Source organism: Canis aureus, chromosome 12 (genome assembly GCF_053574225.1).
Source record: "Canis aureus isolate CA01 chromosome 12, VMU_Caureus_v.1.0, whole genome shotgun sequence".
Taxonomy (NCBI): domain Eukaryota; kingdom Metazoa; phylum Chordata; class Mammalia; order Carnivora; family Canidae; genus Canis; species Canis aureus.
In genome coordinates, this window is record NC_135622.1 from 33,168,763 (window position 1) to 33,192,251 (window position 23,489).

The 23,489-nt window shown below is 36.8% G+C and overlaps 1 protein-coding gene across 9 annotated transcripts in view; it reads left to right on the forward strand.

Annotated features, from left to right (window-relative positions):
* The window catches only part of THUMPD2 (THUMP domain 2 tRNA and snRNA guanosine methyltransferase), a 37,478-nt gene that overhangs the window by 12,437 nt on the left and 1,552 nt on the right, over positions 1-23,489 (forward strand). For 3 of the 9 annotated variants that reach the window (XM_077843509.1, XM_077843510.1, XM_077843516.1), the window contains 5 exons: positions 1,578-1,630; positions 3,339-3,426; positions 10,796-10,867; positions 11,352-11,466; positions 21,003-21,111. In XM_077843509.1, the coding sequence (XP_077699635.1) occupies positions 1,578-1,630; positions 3,339-3,426; positions 10,796-10,867; positions 11,352-11,466; positions 21,003-21,111 (437 nt within the window). Of the gene's footprint in view, positions 1-1,577; positions 1,631-3,338; positions 3,427-10,795; positions 10,868-11,351; positions 11,467-11,808; positions 11,885-12,532; positions 13,835-21,002; positions 21,112-23,489 lie in introns of those variants that run through there. The other 6 variants (XR_013349389.1, XR_013349390.1, XM_077843515.1 and 3 more) reach the window with 6 other exon arrangements.

The window sequence follows — 23,489 nt, forward strand, 5'->3', positions numbered from 1 at the left end:
GAATGTGCTTGAGAGCCTTTCCCTCTGGCCCTCCCCCCACCCTCATGGTTCTTTCTCTCTCTCAAATAAATAAGTCTTAAAAATATTTTTTTCACCTTTTTGAAAACCATCTGATAAATTTGACAGGTAGTTTAGTCATTTTCATGATTCATTGACTCATAAATTTATTCTTCCATACCTTTAAATGGAATAATAGCTAGCCATATCAGAATTTTATGTTGTTTTATTTTTCAGTGTTTTCCATTTGATATTTTCACTTTTCCAAAATAATGTTTGATGTATGTTCATTACTGTCATGAAAATATTTTGACTCCAAGAATGTTTTGACATGAGAGTGTCCTCCTTCTGTCTCCCCTTTCCATTTCTCTTGTCTTGTGCTCTGCTGGTTCCCATCTCCCCATTTCTACTTGGCCCCATATCACTGCCTCAGAATTAGTTTTCTCATAGTTTAGGTCCTAAATAAATATAGCTCATTTAATTCCTATCAGCCATTTCATGTAATTAATAATAGCTATTAGCATAATTGACAACAGTAAAATTGTACAGTAAAGTTTGTGACCAAAAATAACAGAAGACTCAAACCTTAAAAAATTTTGTTCTGCAAAATTAAGAGAAAAAATTTTATAGTGGGAGAAGCTAGTCTCAGTAACATTTGAGTGTAAAAATATCAGTGTATTTTCTGAGTATCGATTTTAATTAGAAAAGAATCCTGATAAATACTTTTGCTAAAATGAATAATGCAAAAAATTGGAAAGCTTTGCTTTGATGATCAAGGATTTAAATTTACAAAGTGGAGTCCATCCCAGATCATTCTTTTTAAATAAAAATTTGTCAATGTTAAAGTAATTCTGATTAAACTATATAGTAAAAATAACCTTGGAGTCAAAGTATCAGAGATCAAATGCTCTTGAGGTCAAACATTGAGTCGGAATATTCCATGAACTCATCAGACTACTAAAGTAAAATTCTAACTTTTAAAATTTAATTGAGCTACTAATTATAACTTGAGACATTTAAATCCTCTTAATGGCCTAACAGGAGAAGGACAGTACAGAAGAAGCAGCTCACCTACAGAAAATAGAGAAAAGGTCACCCTTGCTATGATATCTTTGGCCTGAAGAAAATTTTGTTTCCCTGGAAATATGTGTAGCCTGTGATGGTCCTGTGTGACCTCAAGTCTTGTTTGAAGTTGGAATTAAGATTGGTTTTAGGAAGTCTTTTCTAACCCACAGTGCTGAAAAGTCTGATCCAGTGATGATAATTCAGAATCTCTGGGAAGAAAAAACTCAAGATCTCTTCAGAACATGATTCTCCATATTCCCTGTATTCTGAGTTATCCTCAGACTCTTTCAGTGGAATGTACTAAAAATTTACTTTTTCTCTGCTCAAGAAAAATTATTATGGAACATCTTTCCATATATGACAAATAGTGCCTTAGATTTTTTTTATTAAAATATAGATTATTAGAAAAATAAAATTTAAAAATAAAACATAGTTTCAAAATGGAAGTTTTCAAATTGTCAATGCATTTTGTAATGCATTTCCTGTTCTGTTCTAACATCTATTTGTTCTTTCAGATCTTCATACATCTAAATGATGTTTACTCTGTGGTGGGAATCCCTGTGTTCAGGTAGATCTTATTCTCTAAGCTTCAGATTTGTCCCGTAGAGTTTGTAAAAGTAAGAATTTATCCTCTTATTTATCATATGAAATGTCAGTATACCAGAGGGGGCTAAAAGCAAAGCATTTGGGTTCTTTACTTGAGCCAGTGAAGTGTTTTCTTGGTGCTTAATGCATATGATTTAATCTGGCCAGTTAGAGCTATAAAAGATTTGATTACAATCATTCACTGATTACATGATTCATCCTGAAAATTATATCTAATTATTTCTATTATTAAATGATTTTCACATGCCCTTAGTCTGTTGGCATCTGGAGTTTTTATTAAAATAGAAACATAGTTCTTAAAATTCACATTTGAACATTCTATAGTCATTATTCTTTTATTGTGGGAGAGTATTTCCAGTATTTAAAATCTACTTCAGGTATTTCTCTAATCTTGCAGGGTACTATATGATAACAAATGCAAATGACTCATTTCCTTATTCCAAAATATTTGTTGGACACATCATGTAACAGGTACTTTTCTAGATGCTTTGGGAAGAAAGAGCTAGCTGGATGAAAATAGTGATTTCTAGCTCCTTGGAAGCATTTAAATATTGTTGGTATCTTCAAAACATTTTATATGTACATCCTTGTTTACATACTATAATGTGATTTAGATATCCTTTTTCTAGATTCTAAGAATGGAATATTTTTAAAGATTATAAAAATTCAATAGGAATACCCCATTTGCTCTGAGCTCACATCTAGGCATCTATAAGCCAGAACGTAAAAAAAGGAATGGTTAGGGTGATTGTAATAGCTTTTCTCAAGCTTGCTTGTTCATAGCATTAGAAAGATAGAAATAATATTTTGAAAACTTCCATCAAATCTGGAAACACTGATGGTAGCAGTGATGAGGTAGAGGATGAAGTATGAAGTAATACATAATGGAGGCCAGTGAACTCATTTGAGAGATGTCTACTTCAGCTCTTCATTCCATAAATTATTTTAGACAATGCAATGTCATGCTTCATTTCATCTTTTAGAAAGATGCAAATGAGCAAAGAGCAAATTTACAAAAGCAATCTTTTTCTAGAAAACAGATTTCAAGGGTTAGCATCCATTCAGCCCTACTTCCCATACTACATCTGTATCAGAGAACAATATGTTCCTCTTGACTCCAGATCAGCAAGAAAAGTTCCCGTGTATTCCATATCAGAAAGCAGAAAAATATATTAACGTTTGAGAGAGATTTCCCTATGTGTTTAGATTTGTATAAGTCAAACACTTCTTAAGAGTTTAAAATTTCAGTTATCTAACAAGTTTACCTTTTTTTTTTTTTAAGATTTTATTTATTTATTTGAGAGAGCGCATATAAGCCAGTGGAGGGGTAGAGGGAGAGGGAGAAAGAGGTTCCCTGCTGAGCAACGAGTCCAGTGACACAGTGCTCTATCCCAGGGTTCTCAGACCATGACCTGAGTGGAAGGCAGATGCTTAGCTGACTGAGCCACCCAGGCACCCCACAAATTTACCTCTCTGAAGTGTCACACTGGCTGGTTAGACAAGGTGCCAATTAGAGAAGGTATTTTTTAATAAGGCTAAACTATTCTGTAATTGAGGGGATTCTTAGATGAATATGTTGATATGGACAGGTTAATCATTTTTATTTATATCATGATCGTCTTTAGACTATCCAGTAATACTGGGTGTTACTTTGTTACTTTTCTTTGTAGGGTTCCTTTAGCTAGCAGAGCTTACATCAAGACAGCAGGCCTGAGGTCTACCATTGCATGGGCAATGGCCTCTCTCGCTGAAATTAAGGTAAGGAAAATGTTTGCATTCTTATTAATAACAAGGTACTTTGTATAATAATCGACTGATTGATGGTTGCTAGCTTTCTTTTCCTTTCTTTTAATTTCTCTTTTTTTCTATCTTTTTCTTTCTGTTGCCATTATATTTATGAACTGCTACAGCGATATGCTTTTATATATGTTGAACTTCTGAGAGTATTTTGACTATGAAAAAGCTGAGTTCAAAGATAGCTACATTTTATTATTTCTAATCTTTTATGTCACCTATAAAACCTCTATTTCTTAAATTTTAAGTTTTTCTCTGTGACCAAGATCTGGATCAATGTTTATAAGTGTTCTGTGGACATAAGAAAATAATTTTTTTTAGTCAAGAAATGTCTGCTATATTATTATTTTCCTAACTGTACAATTCTGAAAGAGGTATTTCAAAATCTCATTATGTTACTGTATTTATATTTTTAACTTTTTGCACTTCTGCTGGTTGTTGCCTTAGTCTGCTGCTGTCTAGTTTGGTATATGCGCATTTAATGACTTATTGCTTCATCGGGAATTGTGCCTTTTTATTGTAACATAAAGTTCTCTTTATCTTGATTAGTGAGTTTAAACTTAAATTTCATGTCTTACTAATATTTTTACTCCTTTTTTTTCCTTGCATTTGCTGCATTTCTTTGCCACTGCTTTATTTTCAACTGTGCTTTCAGTAATTTTTTTTTTTATAAACACACAGCTGTTTTAACCACTCCGATGGTCTCTGTCTGCCAGTGAGAGAATTTAGTATTATGACAGACATACTTGATTATATTCCTTCTATTTACTGTTTATTACTTCTTATATTGTTTCTTAGTTTTATTTTTGCCAGTTTGATCAAGTTACTTGATAATCATTTCATTACTGTCCTTGAGGTTGGAGATTATACTTTATTGTTGTATTCTACTAATGGTTGCTGTTCCCACCTCTCTTGATTAAGCACGTGGGACTCTGCTCTTTCTTTCTTTCTTTCTTTCTTTCTTTCTTTCTTTCTTTCTTTATTTATTTATTTATTTATTTATTTATTTATTTTTTATTTTATGGTAGTCACAGAGAGAGAGAGAGAGGCAGAGACATAGGCAGAGGGAGAAGCAAGCTCTATGCACCGGGAGCCCAATGTGGGACTCGATCCCGGGTCTCCAGGATCGCGCCCTGGCCAAAGGCAGGCGCCAAACCGCTGCGCCACCCAGGGATCCCTCTACTGTTTCTTTAAAACAAGATATCAGCTGTTTACTTTGTCAAGACACTGTTTTCACCACCAAGACACTCTAAACTTACCCTCTTCCTTATCATGAGACCTCTAGAGGGCTTTTCTTCTCTTCTCCTAACCCACCTTGACTCCTCACTGTAATGAGACCTTTGAAACATTTTTATACCCCTCCACTCCCAACCCCCAACAACTAGATTGAACAAAATTATTTACCATGTGTCAAAACTTCCCCGAGATATGCACCTTCTGATGCAAAAGTTCTTATTTAGCACTTATATTTAACAGCCCATCCTTAACCACGAAGGTGTAATTATGTATACACACACACACTTTTCTGTATATTACACACAGGCATACCACAAGGTATGTCACTCTTCCCCACTGTTCTTCACTTTGTCTTTCCCTATTTGAGGTCTCTGCTCTGGTTTCTTTGTTGGCTGGTTAAAGTCTTATCTAAGGTAATTTCCTCAAGTGTGGTATCCAAATAATGCATTGTCTGAAATTCCTATATATCCTCAAATTTGTTTTTCATCCTGGGATAAATACCCATCTTGGCTGGATGTAAGAATCTTGAGTGGCAGTCCCTTTCCCTCAAGGTCTGTAGATGCTGTCTCATTGCCATTTACTTTCCTGTGTTCTAGATGAACAGTACATGCCAGTGTGATTTTCCTTTTCCTTTATAGTTGCCTGGTCTTTCTGCTTGGATGCGTGTAAGACTTTTCTCTTTAATTCTCTACAGTTCAGGAGTTGGGGTAACTACGTGGATGGGCATTAGGGAGGGCACTTGTGATGAGTGCTGGGTGTTATATACAAATGATGAATCACTAACTTCTACTCCTGAAAACAATACTACACTATATATTAACTAACTTGAATTTAAATAAAGCCTTGAAAGAAAAAAAATCCTCTGAAGTTCAGAAATATTAGTAGAATATACTTGCATATGTGTGTTTTTTATTCAACCCAGAACTTGGTGTATCTGACTGCCTGAGTTCTAATTCTGGCTCCACCACTTACTTGCTGGGAAACTTTGGGCAAGATATTTAACATCTCTGTGCCTCATTTTCTCATTTGCAAGATGAGAATAATAATCTCCTGGGGGAGAGGCACCTGATGGCTCAGTCCATTGTCAGCTTCTTGATTTTAGCTCAAGTCATGATCTCAAGGTTGTGAGATCAAGCCTTGTGATGCACCGCCCTGCTCAGTAGTGAGTCTGCTTTTCAGATTCTCTCCCTCTACCTCCCTCTGCTCCTCCCCCAGCCCCCACATATGCACTCTCTCTCTAAAATAAATAAATCTGTAGAAAAAAAAAAAAAAAGCTCCTGGGTCACGTGAGGATTAAGTGAAGTAGCATTACGTGATTAGAACAGTGCGTGTTATATAGAAAGTGTTTAAGTATTAGCTGCTGCAATGGCAATAATAATTATAGTTATAATAATTATTTGGAATACATAATAATTATAAAAGTTACTGTTATTTCTCTGGCTCAGGCACTCTATCTTTCACTATTTATGTAATTGTTACTGACTCAACTGTCTTGCTTTAGTGACTTTTACTATAAACTACTTTGTTTTTCTGCTTCTGAGATCATAAACAAGTTAGGCTTCCTGGAACTATCCTCCAAGTTGCTTGTCCTTTCTCACATGGTTTCTATCTCTTTATATTTTGGATCTGCATTTTGAGTTATTCTTGAACATTATTTTCCAAGCTATAACAAGAGTCATAGAGATATGTTCTACTTTATTCATTGGAATTTTTAGCTTAAAAATCATGGTTTTTTAGCTTTGAAAAGTTTTGTGCATGTGCACATACATTTGAATACCTCTAGAAGCTCTTAATTTTTTTGTTCAAATACTTATCTATCTTCTCCAGGAGTTCTGTTTCACTAGATGTATGTTCTGATTGTTCTGCCTATTTATTCTCTTGCTACTCATGGACCCCTGCCCTTTAGATGTGCTGTTATTTTCTCTTTGGCTCACTGGGACTCAACTGTGGTTTTTAAAATATTTTAAATGGCTAAAATCCTATTAATAGTAGAAGGCCAATGGATCTCTGGTGCCACTGGGCTTGACAGTATAAAGAGAATCTGTCAGCCAGGCTGAAAACTTTTCTATTTCTAGGTGAAAACTTTTCTATTTATTGGTCTCCCTACAGATCTATAGATCTCTGAAGACCAGGTTCTCCCCATTCCAATGATTCTCCCTTCTGGGCTTCAGTGCTAGTCTCTAATCCCCCACCCAGCCATGGCTGAGAGGCCTCATACCAGTTCCTTCTGGGTCCCAAATGAAGCCCAGGGCTTTCTCTTAGCACTAGTTGCCTGTATGTCTGAGCATCACCTGGGCTTAGGGGAAATAAATGCTTGGAGTTGAGAGAAAAGGAAAAAGCTACTTTAAGATTATCATGTTCCCAGAATCCATGTTTTCCTTTTTTATTTGATTTTAATCTTTAGTTCCAAATTTCTTTTAGTCTAGGGAGAGAGAGTTATGGTTACCAAACTGCCAGTGATCTCACCACAGTTTATATAACTATATAACTATATATACACACACACATATATATGTATTATATAAATATAAATTTATATAACCACCCTATACAAGTTTGAAATGTTACCTTCATCTTGACATAAACATCCATTTGTCAGAAAAGTAGAAAGTAAATTAAAATATCCAAAGTAATGTTTGATAAAATTTTCCCTTATTGTGAGTTTGCCTTGTTAGAACCTAGAGTAAGGATTGTTTCTCTAAATGTGACCACCAGCATAGGAAGTCTGTTAAAGCATGAAAGAAGTAGCACAGCACAGTAGTTTTGAAGGAGTTTAGTATTTGTTATAGGATTTCTTTTCCTTTAGTATCCGTGGTTCTTGTTCATTCCACTTTGAAGAATGAAGAGGTAGACCAGATGAAGAGTGGTGGGCAGCAAAGCAAAGTTTATTGAGTGAGTGATAATAAAGCAAAGTTTATTGAGAGTACAAAGCTCCCAAAGAGGGAAAGGACCCAAGAGAGTTTTTGTGAGGTTTTTTAATCCGATTAACCCTCCGTACTCTTGTCACCCAATCAGGTTTTTGTCATGTACCTATCACTTGGGAAAGAGTGGAGGGCCCCTTCCAGGGTGTTGTAAAATCCTTTTAAGGGTGGTTTCCTCTTAGGGCGGGCCACCCCCCTTGTCCCTGCCTGCCTTTCGTCCTCATATTCTTCATTATAATGACCCACAGTGTAAATTATCCCAGTATCCAACCTTGGGTATGTCAGTGCCACTAACAATGAAATCTAAACATAAGGATGTTAGATATTTTTCACATTTACCACAAACTGTTCTCCTTCCTAAATATCCTAACAAGGAAAATCAAGTTCTGCAAGTCTTAGTTATTAATATAGGCATGAAAATACTTGTCTACTTCTGCCTGTGTACCCAAATGTCATAGCTAGAGAAAGTCCTGTGTAACATAAAGATACTAAATATATTTAAGGTCAGATCACATCATGGAGCATGGACCAAGTTGAGAGGAGGAAGAGCACAGTATTAAGCTACATATTAAGATCTTAATAAAAATTAGTTCTCAGACCATTGTTATTTTTAACTAAATTGTCATTTAGATCATTATTCTTTTTACTTAACCATCCCTTCACGGGGCATCCATCAGCTACTCTCCTTAGAATTACTGCTCAGGGGAAAATCAATCTCTCTCTCTCTCTCTCTCTCTTTCTTTCTCTCTCTCTCTCTCTCTCTCTCTCTCTCTCTCTCTCTCTCCTGAAGGACATTATGTTTCTTTCCATTAAGTGCCCTCTGGCTCTGACTGAAACCGGGCTCTCCACTGAGCACTCTGCTTCCTCTGTAGACATTTCAAGGGACCATGGGGCTAGAGGTGGTAGGTGTCCTGCTTGCTCCTCATTGTTCCTTTTACCCAGAACCTCTCTGTGTGTTTGAAGAACATGCCTTGAAACTATCCAGTCACATGCAGACCTCTCTTCCTGTCATTTCTACAAGAGTGTAGGACACTATTGCTGTCCTAGTTCTTTAGGATCTCAATGTCCACTCTGTAACCTGATCCCTTAGTGTCTTGGCTTCCCTACCTCTAATAATCTACCTTAGTTGTATCTTAGACCCTGAGGGATATACCTTCCAAAAATATCAATTTCAAGAATCCTGTTCTCAGCCTCTTTCTCCTTCCTGTTCAATTCCTCTAGCACCTTACCGCACAGTTCCTTAACCCCTGGGGCCTCTAGTCTTTTGACCTTACTTACCATTGTCCATTATTCATCACCCGTCTTCACCCCTCATTCACAGCTTGGATTCTATGTTCTACCATTATAGTCATTTCCTTACCCACACTTTTCACTCTCTTGCTTCTTATTTGACTTAAATATTGGAATCAGAAAAAAACTTCAACATGTTCTCCTCACCAAATCTACCAACATATTGGAATCTGTGCCCACATACTTTGCCTTACCATCATCACAATAAGTGAACTGTCCTTATTTCACTCCAGTACTTGCTGACTGGATTCTATTACCTCATGCCTACTTCAGGACTTTTCTCTCTACTGCACATTCCCAGCAGCATGTACCCTTGATTTAATATCTTGAAACTTTAAAAAAAATAACCCTTTCCTGAACCCACATGCTCCTTCTCTGCTTCCCTTTACAGAAAGACTCTTAAAAATAGTTGTCCATATTTGGCGTCAGTACTTCCTATCTTCTCCTTCTCTCTTGTGCCCACTTCCAGCAGGCTGTCATCACTAGCACTCCACTGACACTGCTCATCTTACTTACCTCTTAGCACTTTGATACTGTCATCACTCTTCTTCTTGAAACATTTTTTTCCACTGTTTTTTGGAACACCACTCTAGTTCTCCTCCTACATCAGTATGTGCTGCTGTCAGTATGCATTGCTGAATCTTCATCTACCAACGTCTATACTTAGGAGATCACCAGGGTCCAACCCATAGACTTTTCTTTTTTAACTTCTCTCACTTTCTAGATGACTCATCTAGTTCTGATGCTTTAAATATCATTTATGACTAACACTTAGTGTTCCCAACTTTATATCTGTAGCCTGAACCTCTCCCCTGAACTCTAGACCCATATGTTCAACAAATCACTTGACGTCTATACTTCATCTAAGAGGTAGCTCAAAATTAACATGTCCAGAACTATACTCTTTGTCTCCTTCAAAGCTGCTTCTTCCCATCTCTTCCCATCTCAGTAACAGGGAGCTCTGCCAGTTGCTCAGGTCACAAAGTCGTTTCCTATCACTGCCATTTTTAACATTCCACTTCTCATCACTTTTACCAATACCACTCTTAATACAAGTCACCATCATTTCTTGTTTGTATCCCCTAACTAGCCTCTCTGTTAACACTCCTACCCTTCTCTGATCCATTCTCTGCAGAGCAGCCAGAGTGATCCCACTGAAGTGTAATATGTTATTCCTCTGCTTAGAACCCCCCAGTAGTTTCCTATTCTTCCTAATAGAACCAGAATCCTTGCAGTACCTACAAGATGTGACATGATGTGACCCCTCCATAATGGGAATAGTTTTTTCTCCAAATTTCCTCTTTTCCCAGGCACAGGTAGGATTACACTTTCCTGACCCCTTCAATTTATGGGTGTCATGTGACTAACATACTTTAGCCAGTTAAATGTCAGTGGAAGTAATGTGTCTCACTTCTGGATGGCATCTTTAAGAGCTAGTATATAATTTGTCATGCTTTTTTCCCCTGTGCCACAGTAATGGCAATGCTCTGGATGGTGACCACTTCATGAGTTTGGCTTCCAGAGTAAGAAGCAGAAGCACCAGATGCCCATCTGTGAGGAATGTAGCATGAGCTGTGTATTTTTCAACCTTTAAAATTTAGGGATTGTTATTACATGCAGCATAATCTAGTGCATCTTGACCGACTCACCTAGCTACCTCTAATGTGGACACCACATTTTCTCTCTCACTCACTGCAATTTAGCCACACCAGAAACCTTCCTAATGTTCATACACCTGCCTTATGGCTTTAGCCACCTGAAATTCCTAATAAAGTGCAAAAAGCAATCATTACTCTTGAAATGTTGATTCCTTGAGTTTTAGATTTCTTTTATAATACATATTTATGATAGGCTGTATAACACCAAATCAATATTTCTGTCTGTAGGCTGGTGCATTTGTTTTAGATCCAATGTGTGGACTTGGAACAATACTTTTGGAAGCTGCTAAAGAATGGCCAGTAAGTTCTACGGTTTGACGAACCAAGCAATATATTTACTTTAATCATTAGATGTATATTCAATTCCCAGTTATTTACAAGTAGATTGTCTTTTTAGGACTATTAGCTTTGATTATATATGAGTTGCTATTTATTGTTGTCAAAATAGATTATGAAGGGTTAATTAAATTGCTGTGTTTCTTAAAATAATATGACAAATTTAGAAAAATGTAAACAATTTCAGTGATTAGTCATGACAGATTATGCTAATTCACAAATTCTTTGGACATTTGTTATTGTAAAACATAGTTTGTAAAAATTAACAATTCTAATTTTTTGCCATTGAATATCATTTTTAAAACATACTATAAATTTGTTTTAAAGTGAATTAACAAATCTATTAAATTCATTTTCATTATTTGAGAAGAAGCAAGTAGGTTTTCTTAACTACATAAAATGGCAATAGTTTTATTTACACTTAAAATATGAATTTCTTTCCTCATAGGATGTATATTATGTAGGTGCTGATGCCAGTGACTCCCAGTTATTAGGTGCATGTGACAATCTGAAAGCTGCAGGCCTAAAGGATAAAATTGAGTTACTAAAAGTCTCTGTTATAGGTAAGATACTAAAAATGCGAACCTTTGGGAAAATGAACATATGTAAATATATTTAGAATCATAATAGTAAACAAAATTCACTTTCCATACATATATAAAGGTTGAATATTTTATACCTTATATCTGTGGGCCTAATCCTTAATTATAACTTATTTTTCAAAAGATTCATTATTAATAACAACCTTTATTTGGTCTCCCTAAGCATTTAAGTGAAAGTACCTTTTTGAGATGAGTTTGTTGTCTCTGAACCATTTCTCACATCATAACCAGGGACCACTTAATACAGGCATAAAATAAAGAAGACAGTACAATATAAATAACAAAACTCTGGATTTCTTCCAGATAAACTGAAATGTGAATTATCTTACCTTTCCCCTGCCTCACATTGAACAGTGTTCCTGTGATACATAGGAATAAGGTAACCAACCAGACCTGTTTGTTAAACAAGCACTTCCAATGCTAAAACTGGAAAGCCTGGGGAGAACCAGAACAGTTGGTCCCCCAGTGAGGTAGAGGAAAACCGTTACTCCCTTTTTACTGATGGGGGATCAGCAGTGACAGACATGACAAGAAATCAACTGTGCCCTCTCCAATCAAAATCATATTTCCCTAAGACTCATAGTATTTAGACTGTTTTAGACAAGTCTCACATTCTTTATTTCTTTCCTTTTTCCGTAGTACATCTTTCTCCCTTAAAAACGAGCACATTCAATTGCCAGCTAAGAAAATGGTATTCTCTTGACACAGGGTGAATAGTCAGTAGTTGGTCCCAGTGTTTAACCTTTAATCTGTAGGAACAAAATATTGTTTCAAAAACTTTTATTGTAGAGGAAAAGTAGTAGAATATCAAGAAAATATTAGGATAACTTATGCATAAAAACATAATAAAGCAGCCTGAAAGAAGACGTTGTATTGTTGAATCTCATAGTTGTTTGCTGCCAACAACTATTTTTTCAACCTTTCTGTCAAAGCTTTTAATTGGACTTTATGCATAAGACAGATTTCTAGAGGAAACCGATGAATGATGAGGCTGAAATCAGCTTTCATGAATTCTAATTTCTTTCAGAAAGCTGTTTTGGGGGTACTTTCAAGAAGACTGGGATGGTTTCATCAATTGTTGCAGAGTAATGGATTTTCAAACCCTTTATAATCTCCAGAGTGCCTCAGAGGTGTCAGGAAGGAAGTACCGAGCTGTCCGGCCTCTGCCGCTCTTCCAACTACATTTTTATCTTTCTTCAGGTGGGGGACATCTTCCAAAGATTTTACTTTAAAAATAAGCAAGGGGCTCAATTGTTGTTTTTTCTTTCTTAAGTGTTGAAAACAAAAGGTTCTCTATGGCTCCAAGTGGCCAAAGAAAGGAAGGATCATTCTAACTGCCATGTTAAGAATAGACTATAGCAGGGAGGATGGAGACAGGACACAAAGAAACCAGTTACAGGCTATTGCAATAATCCAGTATGAAATGAGGTGACTTGGGCCAAAGTGCTATTCATGGAGGTGTTGAGGAGAGGTCTGATGCATACTTTTTGAAAGTAGAACGAGCAGGATCTGTTGTTGGATTGAATGTGGCATGTGAGGAAGAGAGCAAGAATGACTCAGCTTCCTGGCTTGAGCAGCTGGAAGTGGGGTTGCCATCACTAAGTTGGGGAGAACTGCTGGGGAGCAAGTTGGAGTTTTGGAGCCTGTCAAGTTCCATGTGATCATTAGGCACCAGTGAGGAAGATGGTAAGTTAGTAGCCCCATGCCCAAATCTGGAGTTTAGGGGAGAGGTGAGGCATCATCAGTATAGGTGACATTTAAATCCAGATCACCTAGGGAATGAGTATAGATAGATAGAGAAGGGAGAGAGGCGTGGGGGTGAACAGAGTACTCAAGAATAGAAGCTAGGTTACCCCAGGCCAGCAGCAGCCATCAGGACATGTTTCACTAAACTGTTGTTGAGGCTCATAGCATCATCTTATTGCAGTCTTTAAAACTATAAATTTGGGTAACCCTGGTGGCACAGTGGTTTAGCACCGCCTGCAGCCCAGGGTGTGATCCTGGAGACCCCGGATCGAGTCCCACATCCGGGCTCCCTGCATGGAGCCTGCTTCTCCCTCTGCCTGTGTCTTTGCCTCTCTCGCTCTCTCTGAATGAATAAATAAATAAATCTTTTAAAAAATAAATAAATAAATAAAAATAAAACTATAAATTTGATACATTTTTCAGGGATCCCTGGGTGGCGCAGCGGTTTGGCGCCTGCCTTTGGCCCAGGGCGCGATCCTGGGGACCCGGGATCGAGTCCCGCGTCGGGCTCCCGGTGCATGGAGCCTGCTTCTCCCTCTGCCTGTGTCTCTGCGCCTCTCTCTCTCTCTGTGGCTATCATAAATAAATAAAAAATTAAAAAAATATTGATACATTTTTCAAACTTATTTTTCTTAGTTACAATTGAGATAAAATATATTTCACTATGTTATTTGTAGATTTTTCTTTCGTGAATTGTTTTCAGGGTAACTTTCTGGAGGAAACAATAAACCATCTATTTTAAATTTCTTCATCATCCTAACATTTTAAAAATTTCAGTCTAGATGGAACCATTTAGACTTTGTGTACATGGGGCCCCATCTTAACTATTTAATAATTAGCCTTCATTATACTTCTCTACTTTAGAGGTGGACATTGTAGCTAGGTCCAGGTGTTTATTTTCTTCACTAATTTGGTTTCACCTTTAAAAGCTTTAATCATAAACACAATTTAGAATGTTGAGACCCATGAATCAGTCTCTTATTCAACATTGACAGATGTAGAGATCCCACCCCTTTTTTACTATAGTAAGAGCACACAGACTTCAGAGTCAAACAGACCTAGTATAAATCCTGGCTCCATCATTGTCCAGTGTATGGCCTTCACCAAAATCCTGGACCTCTGTATTTCATCATCTAGAGTATGAAAATAATCGCTACTTCATAGAGCCTGTGATAGGGATTTATCACATACACACATTGAGTCTATTGCCTAACACACAGCATAATTAAAGACCTCTGTAAACATGGGTATGTCTAGGAAGTTAGTAATACTCTCATCATTGTTTGTTTCTACAGAATCACTATCTTTGTTCTCTTTGTGTACTTTAATGACTATTTTTCTACTTTTTTAGTGAAGTTTACTTTCTAACTTTCTACTGGTATAAAAGGAGATGATCCTTTAATATGCAGAAATTACATGTGTTTATTCCTAAGTTTTAATTATCATGAAATTTTGGAACCAAATGAATGTTATGTTACAGGCTATCTTAGGAACTAATTAGTCATTGGTTAGGCTTTGTTTTTTGTTAATCTACAGGTATATGTACATTCCTAGGATAAGATAGCTGTAATACATGCAGGTTTCAGCAAAAGAAACACATGTATAAGTTAATTAAAATGAGAGAATTGTTGACAGGTGAAAAAGAATGTTTTCATTCCTTCCAACTAGACATTATATAGTCTGCCACACATCACTTTGGTGAGAGTTTATAACAAGCTTATTGCTTGTGCTTTGTTCTCAGATGTCCTTCATTTCAACTCTTGTAGGAGTAAGGCATGCTTTTTGCAATACACGCATCAGCTGCCCATAATATGGTGGTTGCATTTTCTTTCAGAACACTGTAAGTTTTCCTCCAATACCTATCCTGCTCTTGTTGGCCTGGTGTTCCAGCCACATGTCTTGTGGCCCATGCCATATTATGTAAGATTCATGAAGCTGCTGGGCTGCCCATTTGGGGAATCAGAAGGAAAAGTGGGAAGTGATGGGTTAGTTATACATGGAGTATGTGGAAATAGGGAATAAGAAGCTTACCACAGACAGTTGAGTGTTTTTTGGTTCAGTGGCTTTACAGTTTATTGTATGGTATCAATCCTTATTATTTGATAACACTTATATTGTATAACAAACTCAGTAGTAATAAGTTTTTAAAAGCACATGTTTAATGAGAAAGTTAACACAGTTTCCATTTCTAAAGAAAGCTGATGAACACATTACTCAAGTGAAATGTTTATTGACATTTATCATCACTGTGAGGACCATGATGATCCCACTTATCAAATGAAACAGATCTGTTTATAGGAGCATCTAGTATTTACTCCAAAACATAGTTATTTTAAGGAGACTGAGCCCAAAGACAGCTATTTATCAAATGCGGCTAAAGAAAATGCATTTAACTATCACTCGGTGAAGCATGACTTTTCATTTAGATCAAATAATTATTCTAAATTAATTCTGCTCATTTTCAATACCAAGTTTTCTTATGTACATAAACAAAATGGAGCCATAGCTATTAATATGTTAATTCCATTGGTAGAAGACCTTTACAGAGTTAAATGTTGCCAATTTTGTTTCAGTATTATCAAATGTTTCAAAAAGAAAACCCATTAAATCTGTTCCAATAATGCTTTAGCTTTTCTTTTTCTCAGTTCTTGGAAATTTAGGAAGTTTTTTTCTGTCAAAGATGATGTCTTTCATAATTGTAGTGCTATAGTAAATTCCGCTCAGAACTGCACGTGTGTCTGTTTATGCAGTATTTAGTGGTAACTAATATTCTACTAAAGAAATCTGTGAAGCAGAAATGTACTTGGAATTTGGTATGCTACCCACAGAATTCATAATTACCTTCAAACAAGCACTGATGATAAATGAAATAGAAACTTAGGTTATCAAAATAATAAACTTTTCAAAAACCATTTTTTAAATATACAGGGGATAACTAACCTGCAAATTATTTGTAATGAAGATGGTTGCAAAAGAAAAAAAAAATTTGAACATAACAAAACACATTTTATTTCCTTGCCCATCATCAGCTAGGTTTAAAAATATTTAAGCCTTCAAGGAATTACTTTGTGGGTCAGCCGAAGTATTCTACAATGGTCCTATAAAGTTTTTTAAAATAAACCAGTAGTGGCGCCTGCCTTTGGCCCAGGGCGCGATCCTGGAGACCCAGGATCGAATCCCACATCGGGCTCCCGGTGCATGGAGCCTGCTTCTCCCTCTGCCTGTGTCTCTGCCTCTCTCTCTCTCACTGTGTGCCTATCATAAATAAATTAAAAAAGAAAATTAAACCAGTAGGCTCATTGTGGTTGCATTTTTTATAAAATTCATTGGAAATCTATAAAGAATTTTGCAAATGTAGTGCCCATAAACATAAGTTTTTGCAACTTTTGGAAAATAAAGCTGGCAACGGGAGGACATTAAAATCACTAAAAACACCAAGGAAGAAATGAACAAATTGAAACAGTGAGAGGTCAATCATGCACAAAATTTAATTTTGAAATGCTATGAATACACCTTGGATATCTTATAGGAAGAATCTTCTAATGGCTTTCTTTGATTGGATAAGCATATATTCTAGAATAGAATGGAATCAAATTGAGAAGGGTTTAGATTCTGCAGCCTCTACATTGGTAAACCAATTAAAAGAATAATAGAGACAATTTACTTGAGTTTTGTGTTGTGAAAATGTTTGTCAAAGGCTCTCTAAATGGAGAGATTGAACTGGGGGGCTGAAATATTAAACTTTCCCTATGAAAGAAACAGAATTAAGAGTATCCTTCACTTAGAATTTTCTCTGAGCTCTCCTGTTACTTTAGAAACTATGGCTCTGTTACCTTAGAACCTATAAAGAAAACACTTTCTCAAATAAAAATATTAGGGTCTACAGAGAGTTTATTAATCATAAAAGTGAAACTTTGAAGAATAGCAGGCAATTTTATGAAAAAAAAATTTGAAATCCGTATTAAAAACAAATACTACATTCTTCAGAAAAATATCCATAATGACATGGGATTAGAGACTGATACATCCAAGAATCTAATCAGTATAAGATTACAGACCACAAAAAAAAATCATTTTACTTGTTAATTTTGATGTTGATATCTTAAAAGTTTGTGGGTTTTCTTATTTCAGTGTGCCCAGATACTATTTTTTTGGTCTACTATAATAATAAACCAATTTGTCAGACAATAAATATTTCAAAAAATATGGAATTTTATTCCTAATCATCTTGTTCTTGAAAATGTTCCTGTTTGGACTATAAATTAAAAGGTCACCAGTTCCAGATGCCAAACTATACTTTGCATATTTAAAACTAATTATGAGCTTCTGGATGAAGATAACAGAGTGAAACTTTACTGAAGGATTTGTATCCTTCTGCAAGGAATAGTAAAAATAGAAGGAAAAAAATCAGCAGTAGCAACCAAAGAAAGGGCATAATCTCATACAATAAACCTCAAAATTTGGCCACAATGGAAAGAAACAGGAAGTTATAGAGCAGTATAAATAAGTAGAGTCCATAGAATAGTGGCTGTTTACAAGGTTACTGACGCCAAGTGTGACTCCAAAAATATACCCATCTAAGATGTCATTTTAGTACAAAGACATTTTCAAATATAAAAAAGTTCAGGCAAGGTGCCTGGGTGGGCCCAGCTGGTTAAGAGTCCGGCTCTCAGTTTCAGCTCAAGTCATGATCTCAGGATGGTGAGATCAAATTCTACATGGGGCACCACACTTCAGCACAGTCTGTTTGAGATTCTCTTCCTCTCCCCCGCCCCCCACCCCTCATGAACGTGCTTTCTCACTCTCTCTAAAAATAAAAAAGTCTCAAAAAAAAAAAAAAAAGGTTCAGGCAACATTTCACTAAAAAGCCCTTCAGGGGAAAATTTCTAATAAAATCCAAATATCTAAGAAAAAAATCAGCAAGAATAGAGAAAGCCAAGACAGTGATTGGTCATGAGGACTGAATCAACTTAAAAATACAACCGATTTTAAACAACTATGAGAGTTACAGACCAAGGACAGAATACAAATGTATAAACCTACACAGTAGAAAGAACATTGAACAGTAGGAAGTATGAGGAAAGAAACAGGAAGAGTATGTGCAGTTTTGTAGAAGACCTCAGTTTATTTAGTCATTTGTCTAAATATGCACAAAAAGATACCTTGAAGGCTCTTGAAACCTATTGGAGGAAAATATATCAGAGCCGTAATCCTGAGTTTTAAGTAGTTCTTACCCATTTTTCTCCTGGAAGGAGGGAGAAATAGAGCGGTCCTTTTGTTCAAGACTTATCAGTATGTTAAATTTTTTTAATGTTCTTGAATCATCCTGTAGAGTTGTAAAAAAGAGATGATTTTTACATATTTGTTTTGAGCTATGCTTCTATTTCAGAATTTTATCTCCTTAGTTACAGGCAAACTCTTTGTTCGCAGGCAGCTCAAAGCATTTAATAATTTAAAAGATTTTACAGTGTTGAAAATTATGGGTCAGGTGCTCATGATTTCAGGAATTTCCTCATCAGAAACTCTGGAGGTGGGGCCAACAGGCTGTGTTTTACCAGCCCTTCAGTCGATTCTGATATATACTACATAGTAGATTTGGGATGAAGGAGGCAAGGATTTGCATTTGTAGTTCCCAGGAGATACTCCTGCTGGTGGTAACTCCTGACGATGCTGCTCAGGAGATACTGCTGCTCTGAGAACCAGTGCTGGACGAAGAGTAGGAAAGAGGCCCGCCTGGAAGCAGTTGCCCTGCATGGCCTTTGAGGAGCCGGGATAAGGGAGCACTGTTCTGCAGAGCTACTTTGAAGGATTCTGGCCACTGGTCTCCACCTGGCTGTCATCTGCCCGTACACCCAGAGAGGACATTGTACAGAATAACCACAAGAAGAGCTGTTATTGAGTGCTCACTCTGTGCCAGGCACTGTTCTAAATGCTTTCTGTAAATGATCTCACTTGTAAACTTCTGAGGTAGGTACTCTTACCCTACGTTGCGGACGAGGAAACTAACGTAATAGTTTCCCAGAGCCCCCGCCCTAGTTAGTAGCAGAGCCAAATACCAGCTGTCTGATACCAGGGCTTGCCTGCCCTCTCACATACATCAACAACGGCTTATTTTATGTTCTATTAGAAGATAGCATTGCTTACTTAGTTCCAGAACTTTTTGAAAAGATTATTTTGTTAACTTTGTTCCCTCAACTTCTAAAATTATTTTAAGCAGTTCAGCCAATTATATAATACAGAGTAGGAAAGTTGCAAACAAAAATAGAGACTGACAAAGAAAAAAAAATGTTACCAAACCTGAACAAATTGGGCAGCTAATATGTGTGTGTCTGTGAGAGAGAGAGAGAGAGAGAGTGCGCACAGAAGAAAGGCATGGGCTCAAACTCGAGAGTAAACTACTGTTGTGGTTTCTCATGTATAAAACATCCGATAACCATGATTGCCTTCACTGTACATTGCCTTGAGTAGTTCAGCAAAAAGTATAGAAACAGTATTTAAATGTACATGTCCTATATCAACACCGTTAAACTAAATGCATGAAATTAGAATATGATTTGGAGGTACCTGGGTAGCACAGTTGGTTGAATGAATAATCGACTCTTGGTTTTGGCTCAGATCATGATCTCAGGATCATGAGATCAAGCCCCACATCAGGCTTCATGCTCAGCAGAGTCTGCTTGAGATCCTGACTCCCTCTCCTCCCACTGTGCCACGCCCTCTCTAAAATAAATAAATAAATCTTTACGAAAATATACTACTCAGAAAAATAATTCCTGCCTGACTTTAAAAGAATATTACCCTGAGACTTTTTCTAACAACTTATTCTTTCTTCTACTAATCTCAAGCAAGGGTTAGAACTAGGAGAGCTTATCAAGTGTTCATTAGACTTTCCCAGGTAATGGGACTTTTTGCTTTGGTTTTAAATTTCCAGCCAACAAAAATTTACGTACTATTCAAGTTAGTAAAGATTATTTTAATTTTAATATTTTTACAGAATTAGATGCTATTCAAAATGAAAGTTGAGATATCGACCTTATGAATATCTAATTTACTTGGTGGGTAGGAAATAAAATAAGTAGAAAATGAAAAGTATACTAAGAAAATGTTGAAGTTAAGATTATGTGTATTACCTTCTGATAATCTAATTTCTGAGAAATGTAAAGATGAGAAAAAATTAGATTTAATCATCAAACGCTGTATTTAATTTTGTTTAGTGATAATATTCATTTTGTTGATTTGTTTAGCCTCTTCTCTGGTCTTAGGTCTTAAGTAGATGTTCTTAACTTTTGGGTGTCCTTTAAAATTTCAGTGAAAGCTAAGATCATCTCCCTTAAAAGCAAAAAGATCTACACACATAAAATTTTATATGAAGAGGGAAATGAAAGTTATAGGATATAATTTGTAGAAAATTCTTCTAAACAATGTAATGTGTTTCTTCTTGGATCTGGCAACTTTCTAGTCATGTAATATGTTTAGAGAGTTCAATTTTCTGATTAATTTAAGATTCTGCTTAATTTATGTCATTTTATCATAACAGAAAAACCAATTTTCAAAAAACAGAATATAACAACTTTATCATTTATTTTTTTAGTGAAAACCCTTTTGGAAACTTGTAGTTTCTTGGACACAATGTTAGCAACCCCAAATTTTATTTAATATGCAAAAATAATTCTGAATATTCAGCTTTCTCATATTTAAGTTATAAATATCTCAACTTAATGTAACAGGATTCTCTGGTTTCTGTATTCCAGAATTGCCACTGCCCTCAGAGAGTGTCGATATTATTATTTCTGACATTCCATTTGGGAAAAAGTTTAAGTTAAGGAAGGACATCAAAAGCATTCTACAAGAAATGGAGAGGTAAGTTGTTGAGTTTACTTTTATAATTTTTGCATTATTGAGCATATAAGCAAAATACATCCGAGTTCCTCAGTTAAGATTTGATTGCGTTTTAGTAATTTCCCAGAGCTTTTGTAGCTTAATTTTGAGTTTTCAAACCAGAAGCTTATAATTGAAATAAATAGTTATCCTGTATCATCTTGCACTAGAATAAGTTTTATTCTGAAAAAGATTCCAATTTTTAATTCTTACCTGAAATTTGAGTATCTGAAATAGTGACGTGTATTTTAATCACCAAGGTAGGTAATTTATGTATTTACTTCTAAACCTCACAAGAACCCTGCCTCCTATGTGTTGATCCCAGACACTTTACAGATGGGAAACTGGGACCCGGAAAGATGAACTTTTCCTCAAGATCACAGCTGCTGAGCCACATGGCAGAAGCCTCATAGGGAACGTTCAGTAACACAGAGAGGTTACAACACTGCTGATTTTAAAATGAAGATGCAGAAGTGTTATCCATGTCGTGGTTTCTAAGGTCTGCCTCAGGGAATAGAACTCAAAGTATTTCTTTGAGAGCCTCAAACAGTGAGGGCTGAATATGTATTTTTCTGATCACTTAAGCTGGTAAAGGAGAGAACCTAGAACATATGGAAGAACAAAAGATAGGATGAAGAGGTCAATTCGTTAAATGTCTCCGTTGGGCATTTGGTAGAACAATACAATATAAATGTTCAGGAGCCTTATGTATCTAAATAATGTCACCACTAGAAAAAATGAGCGTGGAAAAAATTCAGTGTCAAGGCTGGCATTCCTTAAGGAGAATTAAAACTTGACATGAAGTGTAAGCCCAACTAGGATGCTCCACACTTCTTTTGGATTATTTCATTTCTGAGCAACTTCTCCTGCCACACAGTCACATCACCCTTAACATATTATGTAAGATCTCTTTGTGGGCAACACCTATAATTCAGACATTTCCAGAGCTCCTGTACTCCCTTCTGCCTGATAACACATTTCCCTCAAGCAGATTTTGCAACCCTGACTTAAATGATATTAAAATCATTTCAGGAGCTTTTGAAAAACACTGACACTCATTCTCTACCCCTCCCTTACAAGGCTCCAATCTAATTGGCCTGGAGTAGAACGTGGATGTATTTCTTCACCACTTCCAGGCTAATTCTGTTATGCAGCCAGAGTTAATAACCACAGCCTTTGTGCCTAACTAGGCAAGTCATCAGCCATACTATGAAGCCAACTCAGCTCATGGTGAAATACTAATACATGTGAGCAATGACTTACATTTAGCCTGGAACTTTCCAGAAGATAGTCAAGATTTCCCCCCTAATTTGAAGGCCTCAGTAGGATCAGTTGAAAGTGTATGTATTGGGGGACCTGGGTGGCTCTGTTGGTTAAGCATCTGCCTTTGGCTTAGTCATGGTCTCAGGGTCCTGGGATGGAGCCCCGCGTCGGGCTCCCTGCTCAGCAGGGAATCTGCTGCTCCATCTCCCTCTGCTCCCCATCTCCACTCATGCTCGCTTTCATGCTCTCTCTCTTTCTCAAATAAATAAAATCTTTAAAAAAAAAAGTGTACATATTTGAACTTTCATGACCATGTCTTCTTGACACCTGCCCACAGCCTTTGTGGTTTGATTTTTTACTTTTTATATCATTTGAGGTTTTATATAGTCGGTGTAGCATACTACAGTGTAATTTAGAGACTAACTTGTCTTGACATTGGTTGTTTAGATGAGGGAAAGCTACTTGCATTCCTGACATCTTTGTCAGGTGTGGGAGAGATTCCCTGTAACTCCCAGCCCTTGAGCTGTCACCCTATTTCCTTACCTTTACAACCAAACTTATTGAAAGAATAATCTATGCTTGACATCTCTACTCCTCACCTTCCAGTCTCCTTAGATTCTGGTAGCAACATTTGCTCCTGTCCTCAACTAAGATTGCTGTGCCTGGGTTCACTAATGACTCCTCATAATCCGAGCCACTTGTTAGTCCTGCAGCATTAGACACTGTTGAGACCACTCCCTCTGGAAAGTGTACACCTTTGACTTCCCTGCCGTCACTACTGTCCAGACTCTCTTAGCAGTATGATTCAGGGACCCTTCCTCCTCCCTCCTGCCTTAAACATGAAGTCTCTGTTCCTTGGCCCCCTCTCTCTTCTCACTCGGTACTGCCACCACCACCACACACACACCGCGAGATCCTCCACCATTGTGGCTTTACCTGCTGTGTCCTGTTGAAAGTCTGAAATCTCTTCCTGGAGCCCTGGGCTTCTCCTGGCCTCCAGGCTGTCTGTCCAACCATGGATGGGCATGTACCCTGCCCTGTTCCCTAGGTCCCTCAGCACCTTCAAACAGCGCTCTTTGCCTCCCTCCCCTTGTCCC